The 23,431-nt window shown below is 38.9% G+C and overlaps 1 protein-coding gene across 2 annotated transcripts in view; it reads left to right on the forward strand.

Annotated features, from left to right (window-relative positions):
• Positions 1 to 19,518, forward strand: part of bltp3b (bridge-like lipid transfer protein family member 3B) — a 148,895-nt gene extending 129,377 nt beyond the window's left edge. For both annotated transcript variants that reach the window (XM_043713651.2, XM_043713653.2), the window contains 4 exons: positions 199 to 458; positions 4,210 to 4,318; positions 10,646 to 10,845; positions 18,488 to 19,518. In XM_043713651.2, the coding sequence (XP_043569586.1) occupies positions 199 to 458; positions 4,210 to 4,318; positions 10,646 to 10,845; positions 18,488 to 18,619 (701 nt within the window). In that variant the 3' untranslated portion in view covers positions 18,620 to 19,518. The remainder of the gene's footprint in view (positions 1 to 198; positions 459 to 4,209; positions 4,319 to 10,645; positions 10,846 to 18,487) is intronic.
• Positions 19,519 to 23,431: the final 3,913 nt, after the last annotated feature.

The following is a 23,431-nucleotide window of genomic DNA, read 5'->3' on the forward strand; positions in this document are numbered from 1 at the left end:
TAAAAATTAAGTGAGTCGAAAATTCAGCTATCAAGTAATATTTCCATTAATGAAACAGATGAATAATAAGCACATGATCTTAAATCTGACTTCAAAAAAAATGAACAGTTCAAGGGATAACTGTTTCTGTTGAAGCGCTTTGTTGGTCAGTAAAATGTGCTTTTTTTCTTTGATTGGCCATTTTTCTTTTGTTGTCAGATCGACACCAATCCTCTGTGACACAGGAGCACAGGAAAGAATTGCCTGAAGTGAGTCTACGGCTGGAGAGTGGTCCAAGTGCTGCTGTCCATTCATCACTTGCAGTCAAGAATGGTTTTTTGCAATGCTCGGTAAAGAACTTCAATTCAGAGTTCCTGATGTCTTCCCTCACAAATCTAGGAACATTTCTGGAAGATGAAGCACCTGCTGACATAATCCCTATGAAGATTGAAATAACTGATACACAAATTAACCTGACGGTAAGACTAATTCTGTTTTCTAAAAAATAATTTTTCCCATAACAGTGAAACATTTAATTGTCACTAAGGGATGTACTGTTTTTTTAAAAACTACCATTGCAGATATAGAGTCTAATGTCTCTTTGCCAGCAATCTATTGATTACAGACCAATATTTTGATAGATTCATGAAAAATAGGAAATATACTGGGATGATCTCTGTAAGATTAGCAAAGACTAATCCTGTCCTACGAAGGTAACCGGGGTAATGAGGATGTTCTTGTGTGTTGCTTACATAGATCGACTGACTAAAATTGTTGGATTTTGTTGTAGAAATAACAATTTGGCCAGCAGGACAAACAACAACGTTGATGGCTGCATATGTAGTTAACTAGCAATCCGGAAGTTGCTTTCCAAGAAGCCTGGCTCTTCTCAAAGTTGCACAACATTTGGCTATCCATTTACCATTCAAGTAAATTTAATGTCATGACATTGCTAAGTTTAGCTTGGTGATAGGAAGTAAACACACCAGAAAAAGCTGGGGGTTGTCATTTCAGTGTCCAGCACACTTCCAACAACTAAGTCATTATTTAGTTCCAAATAACCCCTCTAGCACTGGAAATAATTTTTATAAATGTGGACTGTCAGATTTAAATTATTGTTGTAAACTTCTTAAAATACTCTTTTTCTGTCTCACTGGCAGTCCCTTGTTTCTTTCCTTCTCTATATGGCATTTTCAGTACCTGATTGGTGTTGAATTAAATATTTGATGTGTCATTCTTAATTCAGATTCTGTGTATCAAATCCAGTTATGGTAATACACTGTTCAGAGGTCTTAGATGTCCTACTGTAGACACCTTGTTGCTTTAGTGTTCTCATTTGCAATTCAGTTCCACTGCAAAAGTCCAAAGAAAGTCTGAGCAAGCATATATGTAATAAGTGGCTCATGAGAAGACAATGTGCACCACCTCTCACAAAAAGCACCACCAGCACTTCATGTGTCCATTCCTGCATACAAACACACACACACACCTTGATGTTGATGCCCAGCCTGGATCATGTTACAGGCTTGTGATCTTTTAGCGCAACTGAAAATGCTACATACAATAGTGCTTTTAGCAAGTATAGTAGCTGGAAAATGGGAGGAAAGAACCAAAGAGCAAGGTCTGTCGTACAGACATTCTAAAGGGCAACAGTAGAATCTTTGCCAACATGTGTTGTCCAAAAAAAATGGATGAGCGACTATGATCTAGAATTATTGAAATTAGAGTTGTGACTGTAATTTGCAAACTGCTTACAGTTGAGATGACATTCTTCGAGTTTTACATATTAGAAGAACATAAAAGGTCTGACGAGGACTATGGATAGAGAAGCAAAAAGACAAGCAAATGAAGCACAGCATTATGATTATGGAATGACCAGCAGTGTTCAGAAAGGGATTACCTAGTCTGTATTAGGTCTGTCCCTGTGGTTGTATTGTGAATAATGGGCTTGTTTGATTTCAAGGAAGATAAAAAAGCACATGTAGTATTTTAGTTCTTTACATGGGAAAGGAAGGGGTTTTGAGGCAGTTGAAGAGTGGCCAGTGGTATCACAGAGAAGATAGTGTTTTTTGAATTCTGGGAGAGGCGAGGGCCGCATATTTGGTGGTAGCAACATGCTGAACAGGAGGAAAATCATGATGGATACTGACTGACGTCCTGAGTATTCCAGGATTTTCTGACTTTATTTTACACTTCCATAATCTACAGTATTTATTTTTTGTTTTAATATATGGTTATTGCATTTTTGTGTCTCATCCAATGGCTTGTATTTGGTGGGTTTGTCTGTAAAAAAGAAATCATTGCAAAGTCTCTCTCTCTTCTCTCTCTCTCTCTTTCTCTCTCTCTTTCTCTCTCTCTCTCTCTCTCTTTCTCTCTCTCTTTCTCTCTCTTTCTCTCTCTCTCTCTCTCTCTCTTTCTCTCTCTCTCTCTCTTTCTCTCTCTCTCTCTCTTTCTCTCTCTCTCTCTCTCTCTCTTTCTCTCTCTCTCTCTCTTTCTTTCTCTCTCTCTCTCTTTCTTTCTCTTTCTCTCTCTCTTTCTCTCTCTCTCTCTCTTTCTCTCTCTCTCTCTTTCTCTCTCTCTCTCTCTCTCTTTCTCTCTCTCTCTCTCTCTCTCTCTCTCTTCTCTCTCTCACCCATACAATACATGCCCATTTTCAGGAAAGGTTGTTCTACTGACATGGGGAACAAGACCCTGATTGAGATCAGTGAACTAGACATAAATCAAAGGTTCAAGCTCTGCTGTACTTGGGTCTATTTAGTTTAGAGCTGGTGACTGTATTAAGCTATCAGGAGAACTCAGCCTCATGCCTTCTTTCTACAGAAGTTATGATGATGATTTAGGATCAATCCAAGTTTCTTTTCAGTTGAAATAACTAATCATAATTGACTAGCATATTTGGGAGATTATAATGCAACACATGGTATGGATTTCTGGTATTGTAAGTGGTACTAATTACCTTTTTCCAGAACCCTGAATCTAGAGTGATGCAGTATAAATAGGTGATGTACAGGATTATATTCTGTTTATAGCTCAGAACCATGCACAGTATAATGTAAGCAGAATTTAAAGCCCCCATCCAGTGCTTGGAATGTGTGTCGCTTGCACACTTTGACATCCTGCTTGTGCTGATCTATTTTATGGGGAGCCATTATTATGCCAAGTGAGCTACCTGCCTTTGGACCTATTTCAGAGTATTAAGTGGCTAAATAATCGTCCTATTGCCACCGTTATTTTACCCACGACTGTGGACGTCTGTATTATGTAGCTATCCCAACAGTTTAAACTGAATAGATTTGTGACAGGCAAGGATGGATCCTGTTTTGGATTCCCCTGAGCTGAAACCCAGCTTCCTTACTAGTGCCTACCTGCCAGCCAGCCAAGACATTTCAATACCCTGGTTTTACCTGAAATCTGAACTCCATTAGCTCCTATTCTTCAGGGATTCCCTGTAGTCTCAGCAGTGGCCATTGCTTGAACCTGACACTGATAGAGCTGCTGGACATTCAGCTCTTTAAGGAGAAAGTGAGGTCTGCAGATGCTGGAGATCAAAGTTGAAACTTTATTGCTGGAACAGCACAGCAGGTCAGGCAGCATCCAGGGAACAGGAGATTCGACGTTTCGGGCACAGGCCCGAAGAAGGGCCTGTGCCCGAAACGTCGAATCTCCTGTTCCCTGGATGCTGCCTGACCTGCTGTGCTGTTCCAGCAATAAAGTTTCAACATTCAGCTCTTTAAGGCAACAGTCCTGAGTGAGGGTGCAAGTCTAATTTCCAGCCAATTAGGACAGTGTGAAATGGCTGTTAGGGCAGAGTTGGCAGGGCAGGAAATGCTACCATCCAAAAAGAAACCCTATATTGCTGCATGACCAAAAGTATGGCAGAGTGATTTGTATATTGTGTTTTCTTGATTGTGCAATTTTGCATCTAAATATTCTTATTGACAGAATTTAAAGAATATTGGAGTTCTTTGTGTACAGTTTTTTTCTTATGTCTGAGGTATTATCACTTTCCATTTAGTACTAAATATGTATAATACTTTCGGATAGTAAACAAAATTTGATGAGTCTAAGTATAGCAGATGATGATTGTGGCAGTATGCCCCAAACTTTCCTCTTGATTAGCAAAAAAAATCAGTTTGTTGAAATGTTTGTACAAAGTAATTTTTACACTAAATGTTTGCAATTTTTATGGTAAATGCATATAATATTAACTTTGTGTAATTTAATTGAAAGGATGATAGTCCACGCCATGATCTGTCAGCCCATGAACCACTGCCAATAAAGTTGTTTATTGATAACTTGATCGTCCGCAGAAGTGATGATGGAACATTTTGCATTGGAGGTGAGAATTGCTTTGTTTAATGCTGCATAGGAAGACTAAAAGGATGCCTGGAAAGATAGCTGTGTGTTTGGTCATGAAAATATGCTTTGATTCTTGGTAAGGAAGGGTATGTCTTCAGCATGCATAAGCTCCATGCAACAGTGTTTTAAGGTGATGAATTTTTAATTAAGTGAATGTTATTGATATGCTTAATTGGATTTGATAACTTTTTAAATAATTTATTCCGGCTAATAACATTAGTTGGTTTCCTCTCATGTTTGCAATATATGGTTGGATTATCAAGCTGACATTGCAAATTTATATTAGTATGCTAAATCTATTTCTCAAAGCGCACACCTGCATGTTCACGTCCACAATAAAACATCCTCTATAGTTTTTTTAAGAAATCAAGAGCCCTGTATTATTTAGTTTTGATTGTTTGTAAAGCCTCCGTTGCAAATAAGAAATAGTTTTATGCATCTCTCTGTAGAAGAAAGAATCACTTTGATATTCTCTAATGCTTGTAGCATGTGAAATATCTTGCATTTAAAGGTTTAAAATTGGCTCCTGTTTTTAGTCTCTATCATATAGCATTCCTCAGGGGAAGCATTTCTTCAGGCCATGTGAGGAAAGTTATCAAAGCTCCCCTCGGGTTTTTGAACTATTATATTTTTACAGTCTTCGTTCTGAAATTGTTCCAGAAGCTTACTCTGCTTCAAAACATTGCAGTGGCTTTTGTGGCACATGGGCCGCTATGCTTGGTGGCTTCAAGAATCAGTCCGTATTTGTAACAATCTGGCTACTGCTTGTACTTCAAGCCTACTCTAGATTATGAAATTTATTGCCCCAAAGATTTTCCACCATGTTTTCTATGGAAACTGGGAAGAGTGGAGCATGATTCAGATCAGGGTCTAGATTAGAGTGGTGCTGGAAAAGCACAGCAGGTCAGGCAGCATCCGAGGGGCAGGAAAATCAATGTTTCGGGCAAAAGCCCTTAATCAGGAACCAGATGATTCATGATTCCGATCATAATAGTCTTGTGCAGCATCCAATGTTTGGTTGAGTTAACAAAAGGTGTTGTTTCCTGCTGGAGTTGTGGGCTGAATTTAGCAGAGTGATGAGATGTACTGCTTTCTCAGGCTCTAAGGTCCTGTTGTGAACTGAGTTTGAATTGCAATTCAGTTTCTCAAAGGTATAGATATGTTGAGACCATCACTATTTTGTTTTAAATTTTCTCATTTTTTGGTTTAGATCTGCAAGTTGCTTGTTTCAAGAAAAAGAGAACAAGAGACTTATGTTTACTGTTAGGAACTGACAGAGAAAGATAATGCAGGTTAATTATTCCTCTAAGAACACGGTTCACAATTTGGCATCATGATGTTGTTATACTCAGGGACTGGCAGCTGGTTGGATGTTGACTTGATCAATGAAGGAGTACCGCTGCTGGCCAGCCAACCACAGGGAATGTTAAAAACAAACAAAGTGAACTGGCTCTGTCTAGGTTTTTGAGCAGGCGACAATTTGCTTTAGAAACTGACAAGAGGAAGCTTTTTTTTGTTTTGTCCTGTCTAGGTCCTCTCCAGCTATTGACTTGTTGAAAGTTCTCAGTTAAGAATCTCTGTCTTTATGAAACGGTAATAAGGCTTTAGAAATATGCAAAAGCTGTTTGCATTGACTGGTAAATTTGAAATTCAAGTAAGATGTATAACTCTACATATCTGTAATATAAGCCTGAATCAAAAGGTTTAATGAAGGCCTGGCATTCATTGTTGAAGTGGTTGTCAAACTGGCAAATTTATCAGCTGGCCATGCTAAATTCCCCATAGTGTTAGGTGAAGGGGTAAATGTAGGGGAATGGGTCTGGGTGTGTTGCGCTTCGGAGGGTCGGTGTGGACTTGTTGGGCCGAAGGGCCTGTTTCCACACTGTAAGTAATCTAATCTAATCTAAAAAAACTCTGTTCAATGTCTGAGTAGAGCTTTATATCCAAAGATGAAACCAAAACAGAAATTGCTGGAAAATCTCAGCAGGTTTAGCAGCATTTGTGGAGAGAAATCCTCAGTTCGTTTGGCATGGTTGTGGGTATGGTCCCTAAGCTGAGTAGTTGATTTGCAGTTGTTTTGTCCCCTGTTCAGTGACATCTTCAGTGCTTTGGGGCCTCTTGTGAAGCGCTGCTGTACTTGTGTCTTCTGGAATTATTTGCTTCCGTTCCTGCTGCTTCTGTTTGCCAGTTCTGGTAGTTCATTATAGTGCCAGTATATTGGGTCTAGAGCTATGTGTTTGTTGATGGAGTCCGTGGATGAGTGCCATGCTTCTAGAAATTATCTGGCTGCTCTCTATTTAGATTGTCCTATGATCGTTGCATTGGCCCAGTGGAATTTATGGTCCTTGACATCTGTGTTAATAGCTACTAGGGCCAGCTGGCCGTAGCGTTTTAATAACTAATTGGTGTTCATGGATGCAGATTGCGAGTTATCAGCCTGTTTGTCCTATATAGTGTTTCTTGCAGACTTTGCATGGAATCTTGTAAAATATGTTAGCCTTGCACATGATGGGTATAGGGTCCACACACACGGACCAGTAGCCATACACACAGATGACAAGGACTACAAATTTGACTGGGACAACACAATGATCACAGGACAAGCTAAACAGAGGACAGCCAAAGAATTTCTAGAAGCATGGCACTCATCCACGGACTCCATCAACAAACATAAACCTAGACCCAATATACTGGCTAGTACAACAAACTGCTGGAAGCAGCAGGAACGGAACCATATAAATTCCAGAAAACAAAGTACAGCAGTGCTTCACAGGAGGCTCCAAAGCACTGAAGATGTCACCTAGACAGGAGACAAAACATCTGCAAATCAACTTCCCAATTCGGCGAACATATCCACAATCACGGCAACCAGTACCCGAGCTGCAAATCTTTCCACAAACTTTGAGTTCATTTGGTTTTTATATTCAAAGATAGTTGGGTTTAGATTGTAAATATTAATAAATGCCAATGATGCTTCTGGTTTTTCTGTTTTGCTGAAGTTATGTTCTTAAATAAAAGTTTGTTAAACTATAAATTTGATGTCTAAAATCTGTTGTTTGTAAACAAAAACAGAAATTGCTGGGAAATCTCAACAGATTTAGCATCTTTTGGGAGAAAAAGTAGAGTTAACGTTTCGGGTTTAGTGACCCTTAGTCAGTTAAGATGCTGTCAGACCTGAGTTTCCCCAGCAATTTCTGTTTTTATTTTTGTTTCTGCTTTCCAACATCCGCAGTTCTTGGGTTTTCTGTTATTTGTAAAATCTGGCCAGAAACGATTGAGCAATTTTGAGTGTCATTGAATGTTTTAATTTCATTATGAATCCAGTGATAGTGAGACTAATATGATGTGGCTTGTTATGCTAGTGTCAAAACAGATGAAACAACTCATAAATCAGGAAGTTTTAACATTTGTATCAAATTGTGGGAAATTAATAACTAATTGTGCTGTTCAGTATCTACTTCTGATATTAGGGTTAGGCAATTAAGACATTTTCTAATCTCTCTGTTCAGAGATGTTACTACACATCTCTGGAGCAGGTAGGACGTCAACTTGTGTTTTGTGGCTCAGAGGTAGGGACACTACTGCTGTGCCACCAGAGTGGCCAATTAAAGCATCTAAACATTTTCTAATCAACCTCCTCAAAAATGTGGTTACGTACCTTTGGAGCAGGTGAGGCCTGAACCTTAGTCTCCTACGCCAGAGGAATAGACATACCACTGTGCCATGAGAAGCCTCAACAAATCGTTTAGATATTTTCTAATAAACCTGTGCAGAGATGTGGTTACACACCCCTGGAGCAGTTTGGAATTGAACCAGGGCATCTTGATTCAGAGGTAGGTACATTACCCTTGCACCACAAGACTCTTGTTAATGCACTTAATAATGGATAGAATAAATCGGCTCCAGCTGCTGATAATGTGTGTAATCATGAAGCCACAACAAATGTTTTAACTGGGTTGTAGAGATTCATGTTGAATGCGAGAAGATTTGTAACTCAAGTTGAGGTTCAGGTTTGTTTAGAGACATTTCGTCACCATGCTAGGTAACATCATCAGTGAGCCTCCGGTGAAGCGCTGGTGTTCTGTCCCACTTTCTATTTATGCGTCTTGGTCTCTTAAAGTGGGTGATATCATTTCAAGTTCTTTTTCTCAGAAGTTGGTAAATGGGGTCCAAATAGATGTGTTTATTGATGGAGGTCCGGTTTGAATGCCAGGCCTCTAGGAATTGCTGTGCTTGTCTCTTTAGCCTGTCCTAGGATGGATGTGTTGTCCCAGTCGAAGTGGTGTCCTCCTTTGTCTGTGTGTAAGGATGATAGTGATAGTGGGTCATGTCTTTTGGTGGCTAGTTTGTGTTCATGTATCCTGGTGGCTAGTTTACTGTCTGTCCAATGTAGTGTTTGTTACAGTTCTTGTATGGTATTTTATTGCATGGTTCCAACACACTGAAACAGTTACTGATGAACCTAAACCTATACCAACAACCAGCAAAACGAATCTCATTTACAAAATACCATGTAAGGACTGTTAACAAACTACGTTGGACAGACAGACAGATAACTAGCCACCTCTAAAGCCACGAACACCAACCAGCCTCTAAAAGATATGACCCACTATCACTACTATTCTTATATACAGACGAAGAAGGACACCACTTTGACTGGGACAACATATCCATTCTAGGACCAGGCAAACGGAGACAGGCATGGAAATTCCAGAGGCCTGGCATTCAAACCGGAACTTCATCAATAAACACACTGATTTGGACCCCTCTGAGAAAAAGAACCAGAAATGATATCACCCACCTTAAGAGACTAAGACACACAAATAGAAAGTGGACAGAACACCAGCGTTTCATCAGAGACACACTGATGAAGTTATCTAGCATGGTGATGAGAGGTCTGAAAACAAACCTGCCAGCCTCAGTGAGCAAACTTACAACCTGATTCATGTTGAATGTTTTCTGTGCTCTCGAAGCATTTTTTTTAATGTTGGATGAAAGAAAAACTCTTGAGTAAACACCTGCAAGGAAGTTCTTACTACAGTTGTGTGCAAATCACAGACAAGTAAAACAATGTAAATCTTTGTCTCAGTATTGTGACTATTTTAGATTTAGTGAAATAAGGAATTCCTTCTTGTGGTTTCCTAGTTCAGATATCCTGAAGAATTAATAGTGGCCATATTGCTGCAGATTTTTAAAAAGACCAGCTCTGCCACCCTCATCCAGATCAATAACCTTAATATCTTGAAATTGTTCTGGTTGTGGCAATGCACTTTCAACCACAACTGTTGCTGTAAACAAATAGTTGTGTGTTTTTTTTTTACTATTCTATTTTGACCATAAACTTTCCCAGTTACCTTCAGATGGTCACTCCTGACATGTTTGAAATGTTTGTTGTTTTTAGTTTAAACAATTGATTTGAGCTGAGCTTCATTATTAAAATAAATTTTCATTGCATGAAATTTTTTTGGCAACTTTATTGGTTTGGGCTTGTTAGTGTTGAAAATATTGCATTGCTTGTCAACTCTGTGCCATTTATATTCAGGAATAGATAGGAGTTTTAGATAGGAGTTCAACATTTTGTGGGGCTTTTTTTATTTGTCCTATAAAGGTCAATAACATTTTATAACTAATTTTGTTTTACTATCAATCTGTGATTAATTAACTCAGCTTTTACCTTATTTACTTTAAAAAATAAACATTAGCAATGCAATGCAAATAAATTTGACATTGACCTGAGCCTTCACAAACACTTCTCACTTCTTCATGATGACCAGCAAACATGAATCTGCTTTACATAAATTGAAGCCATCTGGTACAAAATGGTGACTGAGAAATAATTTTTTTGTTGCAAAAATTTTCTATTGACAATATTTCCTTTGAAATCTCTCATGCTGATATTGTTTGAGTTGAACCCATTAATTCGAAGTCTTTTGTGGAGGTAGTCGAGTTTTTGTTTATAGTTAGAACATTTTATGTAAATATTTATTCTGGTTACACATGACAAAGTCTAGCCTAATCTCAATCATTGAATCCAGTTTAATTGACATTTTTGTCTTTTGGTGATTTTTAAAAAAATGTTGATACCTAGTCCATGTTTCATTCACTGAAAAGTTACAGATTTTGTTGTATGTTTCAGGGTTAATGATTTGTGTGTATATTTTTTGATTCTGTTTGGAACTTATATATTATAAAACAAATGACTTCTAGGAATAGTGATTAAATGCCGAACTTTCTAATTAATTCTTATTAGCTCCTGTTTATATTAAATCTAGGTGATTAATTATTTATTTGTCTTTCTTTCATCTAGGTGTCCAGCTATCTAGTCAGAACTCAGCAAACAGTAAATACACAAAACAAACAGTATTATCCTGCTTAAAATGTCATGAATCAAAGGAGGTCAGATATGTGTCACAATTCACTCAAACAGATGTTGTGAAATCAAACTTACCTGGACAGCCAGATCATGGAATCAAGTCAACTGCTGGAAGTTCAACTGATAGGGAACAGGTGAGAACTAATGCAAATAATGGACTGGATTTTCTGAGGTGTAGCAATTGCATGCAGATTGCCACCGCGCTCCTTTTTTTTTTAACGAGGCAAATATGGTCCGCATTTCTCACAGGAGATTCCGATCAGGCCTCCTTCAGAAATGCAGAGCCATACTTCCTCTGGCTGATCCCTCAACATAGAACAGTCAGGACAGAGCAAATAATGCCCCTTTCTTTCTCAACAGTCAGTTGCCACATTCATTTGCCATATGTTACAGTATCACTGACCGCTGCTGTGTAAGGGAAAGCATGTTAGGTGTGTGAATGGTTACAGTGCCAGCTAAGTAGGAAATGGAGTGTTTAGGCTTAGCTAGGGATGTTGGGTCCAGCAGTTGGGAGGGGAAGGGTCAAGTCCTGAAGTGGGGATTACAGGATGTTGTTTCCTGAGAGGCGGGTAGGATTCTCAGGCCCTTGGAAAGAGGGAATCATCTACAAACCTTAAAATTGCACTGTGTGTAGGTAGATATTTGGTTCATTCAATAATCATCATTATACAAAACAAGTGATTATTCATGACAAAGATATAGACAAACATTGTAAGAAACAGTGCCAAATTATGATCATTTCATTATGCAAATAATTACAATATATTATGTAATACTGCCCACTACATTTTGTACTGAAGTATTTAATTCCATAGGTAATCTGTTGTTGGATTAATTTAAATTCTCAATCATTTACGCACTTTTTTAATCTTAGGTTTGTTTCATATTCTGTTCACACTGTTATCCTACTTGTGGTGTGGTGTCTTTTCTCAGTTGGAATATATAATTTTACTGTCATGTGTATGTGGCAAGAGATAATGGCAATGGAAGGGGAATTCAAGAATTTTCTCCTGAAGACTGTGCAAATCTTTTCCTCCCTTTCAACAAGGGAACATATATTCAATTGCTTGTGTCAGAGGAGCTTTGGTATATGTTACAGAAGATTGGATCAGAGCTCAGTTCTGAATGCTTTCAGTCATCTTCACATGCTCTTCAGTAAGCCCAGCATTCCAAACAGGCCATGTGTGTTTAACAGTAGGTCTAGCAGAACTATTAACACAGTGAATCGATTTAAGATGCTGTGTAATGATTGAGAAGATGTAGCATGGGAAGTCTCCTTTTTGCTCTCATTGGCAATCCCACTTAAGATCACTTTGAATATAATTTCCTCTTAGTTTAATGTATGATTATTGTACAATATCAGCACTGGCTAAGTTGATGAGTGGAGGATCAGGGAGTTCACAGGAAGTACTGCCCCATAGCGTTACACTTTTCAGGTTCATCCTTGTGATTTGCAAGACTAAGGAATTTATATTTAAGGAGGGAAAAAAAAAAAATTTAAGTCCTCCATCTACATGTACTATCTTCATTGTCCCTGTTATTTTATCCAAGAGCTCAATCATTTTTTAAATATATTTTTATTGAGGAAAAATAGATTTTTTTAATATTACAAGTACAAAACAATGCAATTCAAAACAGTACAAAAAAACCCAAATAATAAAAAAATTCCCCGACCCACACTCATGTACAAATGTATAAACATATATAGAAAAATGTAGAATTTTAAAAAATCTAAACTAGCTATTTAACTAAATAAATAACCAACAACAAACAAATAAATAGTAATAACTCAGCCCAGCCAAACAAAACGCTCATACATTCACAGTTCCTCCTCCCTGGATATTGGACTCGTGAAACACAATCGTTACAGCTATATAAAAGCCTTTGTTAGTGTGGCAGATAAATCTGTGTCCAGGTATTCCACAAAGGGCTGCTATGTCTTGTAAAATTCTCAGTTTTGTGGTGTACCATATTTGTGAGAAAATCCAAGGGATTATGCTCCATAACAATCTTCCGCCAACCCGACAGGCCTGCGGGTTTTTCGGATATCCAACCTAGCAAGGTGTTCTTTCTTGCACAGAACGTGAGAATGTTGAAAAGTATTTCTTACGCACGTCTGTAGGAAATACAGTGGGTAGGCCCAAAAGGAGAGAGATAGGGTCCTTCTCCACCCTTACACCCAAAATTCTCTTCATTGCACCCGCCACAGCACTCCAATATGTTTGAAGCCTATCGCAAGACCACAATGGGTAAGAGTGCCTGTACAGACCTTGCACCTGGGACATGCTGAAGATACCCCTGGTTTAAATTTTGACAAATGGTCTGGAGCCAAGTGGACCCTGTGGCGAATCTTCAACTGTAAAACATGAGTCCTATTGCAAATTGATATCTTCCTTGCATTCTCCCAAATATCCTCCCATGCCTCTGAGGAAACTTCAACACCCAGCTCTCTTTCCCACATCTTGCAGAGTCGATCAGACTCATCTGAGGTTGCACCCCCCAACAGATGATATAAAGTACTGACAGAGAGTGTACTCTTAGCCCTTAGCACCCCCCCTGTCTATGTCAGAGTTGCAGGGATCAGTCAAAAGTGTGGTCTTTTTTTTAAAATAAAATCCCTAACTTGAAAAAAACGAAAGAGGTCTTTATTAGATAACTCATACTTCTATACTAACTGATCGAAGGACATCATTACGTCTCCCTCAAATAAATCGCCCATGTAAGACACACCCCTACCTGCCCAGCATTTTAAATCCTGAATCGATCATACCCGGTTGCAAACCTGGCATACCCACTAAAGGTGTAAACAAAGGTGTTTTGCCAATATTGCCTTCCCCCTACCGAATTGCCCTCTATGCTTTAACAGTATTGATGACTATTGGGTTATGGCAATATTCCTTAACTGTCTTCATCTTGTCCAAAAACAGCAACTGGTAAGGGGGCACTTTGCTTGGGAGGCTTCGATATCTAGCCATATTGAAAGAGGATCCCCACAAACCAAACTCACCTAGGTCAAAAGCGAGCTTAGTTGGTAATTTCTAATGTCTGGACGGTCCACTCCACCTAATCTGTGAGGCAACTGCAGTTTGGCTAATTTAATGAGGGCCACTTACAATGCCAAATAAAGGAGCTGAACCAGCCTTCAGTCTCCTGAGTGTTTGCTCATTGAAAATCGGGGGACCATCCATAAGGGTATAGCAAATGAGCGAGAATATTCATCTTAATAAGCGATTTCTGACCCAACCACGAGACTGGAAGTGCCTCCCACCTTTGAAGATCTTGTTTAATTTTTCCAAATAATTGAGTAAAATTGGCTTTAAACAGCCAATCCAGAACTGGAATAATGAATATGCCCAAATACACAAACCCCCACCTTGTGACCACCTAAATGGGAATCTATAGTCATCCTCGAGAGCTAGCTCCTTCGTAAGACCATTCATAGTCATAGCCTCTGACTTAGCAAAATTAATCTTATACCCCGAAAAAGCGCCAAACGCGTGAATGCATTGTATCAGGTGAGGCACTGAAACTGCTGGATTTGTCAAAAATATTGGGACATCGTCTGCATACAATGAGATCTTATGTAATTTTGACCCCACTTCTGGAGCTGATATATTGGGATCCCCACGAATGGTCTCCGCCAATGATTCAATCACCAACGTAAAAAGCATGTTGGATCAGCAGTTAGCACTGTTGCCTCACAGCGCCAGGAACCCAGGTTCAATTCCCATCTCGGGCAACTGTCTGTGTGGAGTTTGCACATTCTCCCCATGACTGTGTGGTATCCTCCGGGTGCTCCAGTTTCCTCCCACAGTCCAAAGATGCGCAGGTTAGGTGAATTGGTCATGCTAAATTGCCCATGGTGTTAGGTGTAGGGGAATGGGTCTGGCTGGAGACTGTGTTACCTTCTATTATTAAAGAGGATCAGACGGGCTTTATAAAGATTCTCCAAAAATGTTAGGGGTCTGCTTAATGTAATTCAAGCATGCCAACAGCAGTCAGTGCAGGGATTGGTGATTTCTTTAGATGCAGAGAAGGTATTTGACCGAGTTGATTGGCCGTACCTTTTCTGTACTCTAGAGTGGCTTGGTTTGGGCGAAGTTTTCAAGGCTTTAAGAATTACAAACCTCCCATATGTGTCTTTAACACATTCCAACAATTTAAATGGAAGATTTTTCCTAATCAGTATAGCCACTCCCCTACTTCTGGTATTAAATGATGAAAAATAAACTCGGTCAAAGCCATTCTGCTGTAATTTCAGATGCTCCTTATCATCCAAATGTGTCTCCTGTAACAAAGCAATATCCACCTCCTTTCTAAGACTCAAGACTACCTTCTTCCTCTTAATTGGTGACTTCCCTTAATATTCCAGGTACGCCATTTAATCAAACCATAAGCCATAATCTTCTGCAATTACATTTAAATTCCAGAGAGGAGGAACCCAAAACACAAACGCATGATCCACCAAATATAAAAACTACATAAACTAAAACCAATACCTTTAACAAACCTACAAAATTATTAAAAATAAAAAACAACAAAAACCAAAATACAAACCAACTTATAAAGTGCCAACAGCATTGAGTAGGGGAACTCACCCCCTGCCCATAGGGGGCAACTACCCATCCCAAACTGCCCATAAGTTGGCATCTAATCATTCCAACCACCTTCACTTCTCCCAGTTAGAGCCGTATCGCAAACACAAGCTGAAAAGAATAAACACTCCATAGAATATCAGTATGAATAATAACATTCTTTCATTTATAAAAAAGGGGAAAATAAATACCCCATCCATCCTTTGGTGTATCCTAACTTAGAAATTGAAAATGTACATCTTAACCACCGCCAGACATGATTTAAACCAAATTACTATTAATAGGGACAAAAAAAGAAAAATAAAGCTCCAACTGGATTTCCTCCATTTCTTTTACAGAATAATAAACACATACCCAAACAACACTATTTACACATACTAAAATTGTTCAAATTAGGTTAGTTTGTCCACAAAGTCTCTTGCCTTCTCCAATGTGTCAAAAAGATGTATAGATCCATCTAAGGTGGTCCAAAGCACTGCTGAATATCTCAGGGAGTACTGAATCACAAGCTCCCTCAGTCTTCTCTTGACACCATCCTAAGATTTTCGTTTCTGGATCACCGCCGCTGAGAAGTCCTGAAAAAAACATGATCTTAGACCCCTCGTAAATTAGGACCTTCGGATCCTTCCCCTGGACTCTGGAAACCTCCATGACTCTCTCCTTATCCCGGTAATTATGGAACCGCACCAGGAGAGGACAAGGACGTTCACCCAGACCTGATCTCCCCGCTGTGACCCGGTGAGCCCTCCCTATCTTCAATCCTCTCATGCCAGCCTCCAAGTCAAGGAATTTCAGCAGCCAGTCCTCAACAAATTCTGCAGGCTGCTCACCTTCCTTACCCTCAGGCAGACCGATGACCCGAATGTTTTTTCTCCTGCCCCTGTTCTCAAGATCATCCACTTGGTCACGCAAATTGCAGACCTGCGTCTTCAAGGCTTTGATGTCATGCTTGGATGAACTGGTATTAGCTTCCACCACTGTGACCCTTTGCTCCACCTCATCTGTCCTCTTCTCCAGGTCTCCCAGCTGCTGCTTATGCTAGCTTCTCTTCAATCTGTTTCCCCAGCATCTCACGAGATTTCGAGAGCTGGTTCACCAGGTCCTGGAGAGTAATCGGCTCCGAGGCTGCTGCAGGTTGAACTGCATACCCGGCCTCGGATGCTACTAATCCCTTTTTAGACATCTCTGGATGGCTGAAAACACAGGTAAGTTAATTTTTATAAGTTTCTTAGGCCTACATGATCTTTCTGGAGTCCCAAGAAATCCCGATGACCTGGGTTGGGCGGGTTAAAGGACCGTCCCGCTTGCGCTGCGATGCAAAGCTCTGCATTGTGATCTTCTCAGATCGCCGCCATCTTAAATCCCCAAATCATTTAGGCACAAATGATTTGTTTTCAACGTACTCATGCCAACTGCCACTTAGTAACCTGTGCTGCTTCAAGTCAAATGTATTTTGTCCTCAATAACCTCTAATTTTCACACCTCATATTATAGATTGATTGTTACCAGATGCTTGGTTCCCCTTTTTTTGAATTGAGATGTGACATTTGCAGTTCTTCAGTCCTTTGGCATCACTTGCAAATCCAAGGAGGATTGAATGATTGTGGTGAGGGTTCTGTGAGCTCTACACTTGCTTCTCTTTGAAACATGGATGCATTCATTTGGGCAAAGCTCGTTAAGTTTGATAGTTGCATAACCATGAATGTTGTTCTGTATGTGAAACATAGATGCCGGTATAATTTTTAATTTCTTCCCATGTGGAATTTTGGAAAGATAATGCAACTCAGGGAAACTTTATGGAAATAAATATGAATGACTACATGGGGAATAAGTCAACTAATGTATCTGTTTAGGACAAATGATAATGGAAAATGGCATATGTGATTTAGAACTTAGGAGGATGGAGATAGCTGGAAGTAATAGCTCACAAGTTCCTACATTCCATCCATCAATACCCCTCAGAAACCTGGATGATACATAAAACTCGTTGGAAGAAATTAGAGGCCAAAATTAATGCAGAAAGAGGAGGCATGGCCTGCTGGTATTATCGCTAAACTATTAATGCAGAAACTCAACTAATATCTTGGGCACCTGGGTTCAAATCCTGCCGTTGCAGATTTTGGAATTTGAATTCCGTAAAGAATTGGGAATTAAGGATCTAATGACCATGAAATCATTGGTGCTTGTTGGAAAAACCCATTCACTAATGTCCTTGAAGGAAGGAAACCTGTCATGCTTCCCTAGTCTGGCCTACATGTAACTTGAGAGCCACAGCAATGTGGTTGACTCCGCATTGCCCTCTGGGCAATAAAAGCTAGCTTAGCAATGAAAGCCCACATTCTGTGAGTGAATAAAAAAAGAAAATCCATATAAATTCAATAAGACAAATGAAGAGATATCTGTAAAGGAAAATGCCAGAATTTTGGCCATTTGAACAGAGCAGAAAACCTGCACAGATCTCTTACTCAGGAAAATTGGAGGACAATAGAAAGACAGGTTGACCGAGGCATAGTTGGATGAAGCATGTCAGTGATTGCAGATGATCTACAGTGAATGTGTGAGAATTGTGCAGGAAGGAGAAGCCACAGCATACAATGACATCGGATGTCCTGGCAAGAGTAGCTACAGGCAGAAACAGCATATAAACGAAATGTTTTCCTCATAATTTCATTGGAAAATTTAATCTTGTAATATGTTTGGCACATAGCATTTTGCTTTCAAGAGGGGTTGAAATCTAAGGGGCTTTTCTCTGTACTAAAAAACTGGTAGAAGTTAATCCAGTATGGAAAGCATCTTCAATCTCCACATAAAGGGCAAATAGACAGTGTTACTCTTCACCCATTAAATTGTTAACTTGAATGACTATATACAGATGCTGTGGTTCTTGGTGTTTAGTTGTTTGTTTAAACTGCTGACCAACATCCTGATTTGGAACTTTTCTGAACGAAGATGATTACTATGCTCCAGATTTATTTCCAATCTTAGCTGCTTCTTTGGTATTAAGCGCAACTAACTTGCACATGTTTTCAGTTGCAGTCTGTAGCGTAGTACTGGCTGGTCATTTGCTCACCCTTACTAGTGGAAGTGTATTTACGTAGCAAAGAAACTTAGTAAAGGAGGATATTTGCATTCCTACCAAAAGTGTGGCAGCAATGGATTAATTTTCTGTTTTTCTTTGTAGTTACTTTTGGAAGAAAATGAATGTCTGAAACAGGAGTTGGCCAAAGCTAAGATAGCTCTGGCTGATGCTGAAATGGAAAAAGACAGATTAATACATCAAATCAAAAGGGTTAACATTGAACTCCAATCATAGTCAAATACTTGGAAGCAGGAGGAGTTTCTTCAATTTGGAACATAGGTATCACCAGCTGCTATTGGTTTTAAAAATACTAATAATGTTCATAACAATATGCTGAGCATTGAACAAACAATCTGTAAAGAAAATTGCTTTATCTGTTGCAGACAGATATTTTGTTGAATGTGAAGAATAAACATCAGATCTGTTTGATCTATTTTGAGCAGTAAATAAAATATGATTGTTAAGCTTATTAAGTTTTGCTCCATAAACTGATGGTGCTGATTTTCACTTGAATCTCGAATGAATTCTGTCAAAAAGGGATTTGAAATATGGTTGAAATAAAATATTGTGGGAAAGAAATTTCTTTAGTACACTTGAGCTGTGTTTTGGTATACCATCAATAATTTTTTAAAAATCTATTCCAGAGCAAGTCTCTTTTTTTTTAAGAAGTCTGAATTTGCACTGTAATTAACTTTGATCATGTATCTAACAGTTTTTTCTGTGTAAAATCTGTGATATAGAATATGTACAGTGTAACATTTTAAGTATGTATGTGCTTTAATTATGGCAGACACCATTGTTGCTTGACTTCAGGTTGAGTGCAAGATTCATCTGTAAATTTGAATATCGTTAAGGATGGACTGAAGATAATACAATGCATATCTTAAGCAATCAACCTTTGCACAACATGGCAACATTCTTCCATGAATAATTGTATTAAAGATTGTATTCAAAATAAACATCAAAGCACAGAAATGTTCCAGCAGGTACTCATGCCACTTAAGTGAAAGTGATAGCTTGTCTTTTTTTAATTTAATTTTTCTTCTCATTGCCATTAGTTCATCCATACTATATGCCATTTTCTTTCACTACTCGTATATTGTTGATTAAGAAATACAGAAGAGCATACCTAATTCATGTGTTCTGATTTTTTCCTTCTGTACTTTCATTTTTTTTCTAATGTCCTTTCCTTGTCTTTAGACATTATTCCTGCTGGTGTATTAGTCTGTTTTATTGATTTCCGATATAATAAATCAATGCAGGGTTACCACTGAATAGAAATGTAACTGGATCAGCCATTTAGTACTGTGGTTAGAGGCATAGATCAGAGGCTGAGAATTCTATCGCAAGTAACATAGCTCCTGACTCCCCAAAGCTTGTTCACCATCTACAAGTCCATGTACTGAAATATTCTCCACTTGCCTGTATGAGTGTTACTCCAGCAAATCAACCAACTGGACATTTCTCAGGACAAAACTGCCAGAATCCACCTTAAACATTTAACCCAATTTACATTGAAACATTTACATATAGAGTTGCACTAAACCACTGTAGTAATCACTAGACGCACTGCTGCAACTCATTCAGGCTCTTCCATGGTAACTTCGAAAGTGAAAATAGAACTAGACACCTTCCTAGTTTGTAAGACTATATGCCAGAGCAGGCAGTGCGTTTTAACTGCACACCTAACTTGGGAAGGAGTTCATTATTTTCCATGTTAACCAAGTGATACCTGGAATCTACTTGCCAGCCAAATGGAAGTGAACCACACTGTAGTATTGTGCTATTGTTGCACACATCAGGGAGCTTTGGCCAATCTAATATATGTATAATGTTAAAGGTTTCCCAGTGAATTAGATAACTAGGTACGGTGTTTAGTTATGTTTAAATGAAGGCCAAAGCAAACCAAAAAGGGACAAGGAACTTTAATTGCATTATGTATAAATAAGGGGTTGATGTTTAACAGATTGATTTCATAATATATTGCTGTATAAAACTAATCTTAACTCTGGGCTAGAAAGTCAAGTTTCGAGTCCCATCTGCTGCAGAGATGTGTCACAATGTGATTACATGCGATGCACAGCTTTATTAAAAATAGATAAACTAATATTGAGGAAGCCATATAATCTACTGAGAAATGTAGACAAAGTTAGATGCTGTCTGTGACCACTGTTTGAATCAATGTTAGCTCAAATCGCCAAGTCAAATTAGACTTTAAGTCAATAAAAGTATTTTCCCTGGTGTTGGGAAGTCCAGAACTAGAGGGCATAGGTTTAGGGTGAGAGGGGAAAGATACAAAAGAGACCAAAGGGACAACTTTTTCACACAGAGGGTGGTACGTGTATGGAATGAGCTGCCAGAGGAAGTGGGGAAAGCTAGTACAATTGCAACATTTAAAGGCATTTGGATGGGTATATGAATAGGAAGGGTTTGGAGGGATATGGGCCGGGTGCTGGCAGGTGGGACTAGATTGGGTTGGGATAGCTGGTCGGCATGGACGGGTTGGACCAAAGGGTCTGTTTCCATGCTATACATCTCTATGACTATGACACGCTGACCTGTCCTTAACAAATCATTGCTGGCCCTTTCCAAAAGCTTCATAAGGCAACCACTTCAAGAAAATCCTTCATGAGTAATCAGCAGTGGACTAAATGTAGATAATATTGCCAGACAGTAACAGGAGATCAGTGGAACAATTTTAGTAGCAGATTAGTTGGCATTAAGGACTCATTTGTAGAAAATGCAAACTGGGCATCCAGTGTAACTTTTGGCTGATCCACAGCTGTTTACCATGTGTGCTTTGATGTGTTAATCATTTGAATGAGACCGGTTTATAACTAAATATGGTAGTTACCAATTGTGCTAGATTAATCAGTTTTAAATGTAATGGTACATAATACTTTCACATTGCAAAATCATGACAATAACAGTACAAGAATACTAAACCCGACTTCAATTGAAACAGGATTTATTTTTCTGGAAGAGAATCCAGTCTTAGATGGGAGAGTTCTGAGGAAAGCATTTCTGAGGCTGACAGATAATTTCCCACAGAAAAGAATTACTACCTTTGATTCAGCATTTTACAGCTTCTGGACTCAACATTGAATTCAACAATTTCAAATCAGAACCATTACTCCCATTTTTACGTAGAGCAGCTGTAGGCAATAACATAACCATTACCATTTGTCCTGTGACTATCCCCTTTTGTCTTACACCATAAACCTTTCTGTCATATAGTTTCCACACTGATGCAGACAATCTCTTATGTGCTTTCCTTATAAATCTCTTCCCTGTCTCTCTTACTCAAAACTTGTAAAACCTTGCATTTTTTCAGGACCTGGGAACAAGTTTTGGACCTGCTATGTAAACTTTGTTTTAACTCTTTCTCTCTTTGTAGATAAAGCCATAAAGCTATACATCATGGAAACATACCCTTTAGTCAAACTTGTCCATGCCAACCAGATATTTTAAATCGATCTAGTCACATTTACCAGCATTTGACCTAGGATGCTCTTAATCCTCCCTATTCTTATACCCATCCAGATGCCTTTTTAATGCTGTAATGTACCAGCCTCCACCATTTCCTCTGGCAGTTCATTTCATCCATCTGCATGAAAAAAATTGCCCCTTCGGTCCTTTTTAAATCTTTAACCTCATCTTAAACCTATGCCCTCTAGTTTTGGACTGCCCCACCCTGGGGAAAAGACTGTAGCTATTACCGCTATTCATGCCCCTCATGATTTTATAAACCTTGATATGGTGACCCCTCAGCCTCCGATGCTCCAGGGAAAATAACCCCAGTCTAATCGACCAGCTCAAACCCCTCCAAACATTTCTGAACCCTTCAAGTTTCACAACATCTTTCCTATAGTAGGAAGATCAGAATTGGATGCAGTATTCCAAAAGTGACCTAACTGATGTCCTGTATAGCTGCAACATGAATTCCCAACTCCTATAGTCAATGTACTAACCAATAAAGGGAAACATACCAAATGCCCTTTTCACTATCCTGTCTCCCTGCAACTCCACTTTCAAGGAACTATGAACCTGCACTCCAAGGTCTCTCTGTTCAGTAACTGTTGCCTGATTGTTGAGTATTTCCAGTGTTTGCTGTTACTTCTGTTTTCCAAAACCCAGACTACTGAGGAGTTAGAATGTTATTTTAACTTAATGGAACAAATATCCTCAATATCATCATGTTACAACTTGCTAAACTGTTTCTCATTAAGTGCTATATCTTGACTATGACATTCACTATGTGGATATTTTTCACATCAAGCAAGTTACCTGTCTCTGAATTTTACCCGTGTTATCAGAAATTGGAAGCTTTTTAAATCAAATTTCTATACTTCAATTACCTATCCAAACACACATTTAATTTTTAACTATAACTTGAAAGTTGCGTTTTGTTCCATTCTGTTTCAGTGCCTTAGAGTCTGACAGTATAGATACAGCCATTGCGTCCACCAAGTCTAGACTACTAAATCTACAGTAGTTTCAGTTTCCAGCACTTGGCCCACAGTCTTGAAAGTTACAACATTTCAAGTGGTCATCAAAATACTTTTTAAAAGTTGAGAAGTTAACTGCATCAACTACCCCCAAGCAGTGCAATACTGATCCCCACCACCCTTTAGGTGAAAACAGTTTTAGTCAAGATCTGGACATTAAATGGTTTAAGACCCAATTTAGTGCAGCAAAGTCTTGGGCACCATGGCTGGATCTTTCGTGAAGCATGGTTTGCCAAGATTAAAATGAGCAATTGGTGTAGGGAACTCTCTGGTGTTCTGAAGAAGAGTCACAGGACCCAAAATGTTAACTCTGATTTCTCTCAACAGATACTGCTCGGCCTACTAAGATTTACTAGCTATTTCTGTTTTTATTTCTGATTTCCAGCATCTGCAGTTCTTTCATTTGTATTTAAAATGAGGGAGGAACAGGACTGGCAGATCAATGTTCTGTGGTATTATTGCCGTAGGACGGATAGAAGGGGAAGCAAGAGAGGAAAACATCACTCTTGTACTTAGAGAGGATATTCCTGCAGACTTG

The sequence above is a fragment of the Chiloscyllium plagiosum genome, unplaced genomic scaffold (assembly GCF_037043375.1).
Source record: "Chiloscyllium plagiosum isolate Xiang-an unplaced genomic scaffold, Cpla_swu_hap1 HiC_scaffold_23, whole genome shotgun sequence".
Lineage (NCBI taxonomy): Eukaryota > Metazoa > Chordata > Chondrichthyes > Orectolobiformes > Hemiscylliidae > Chiloscyllium > Chiloscyllium plagiosum.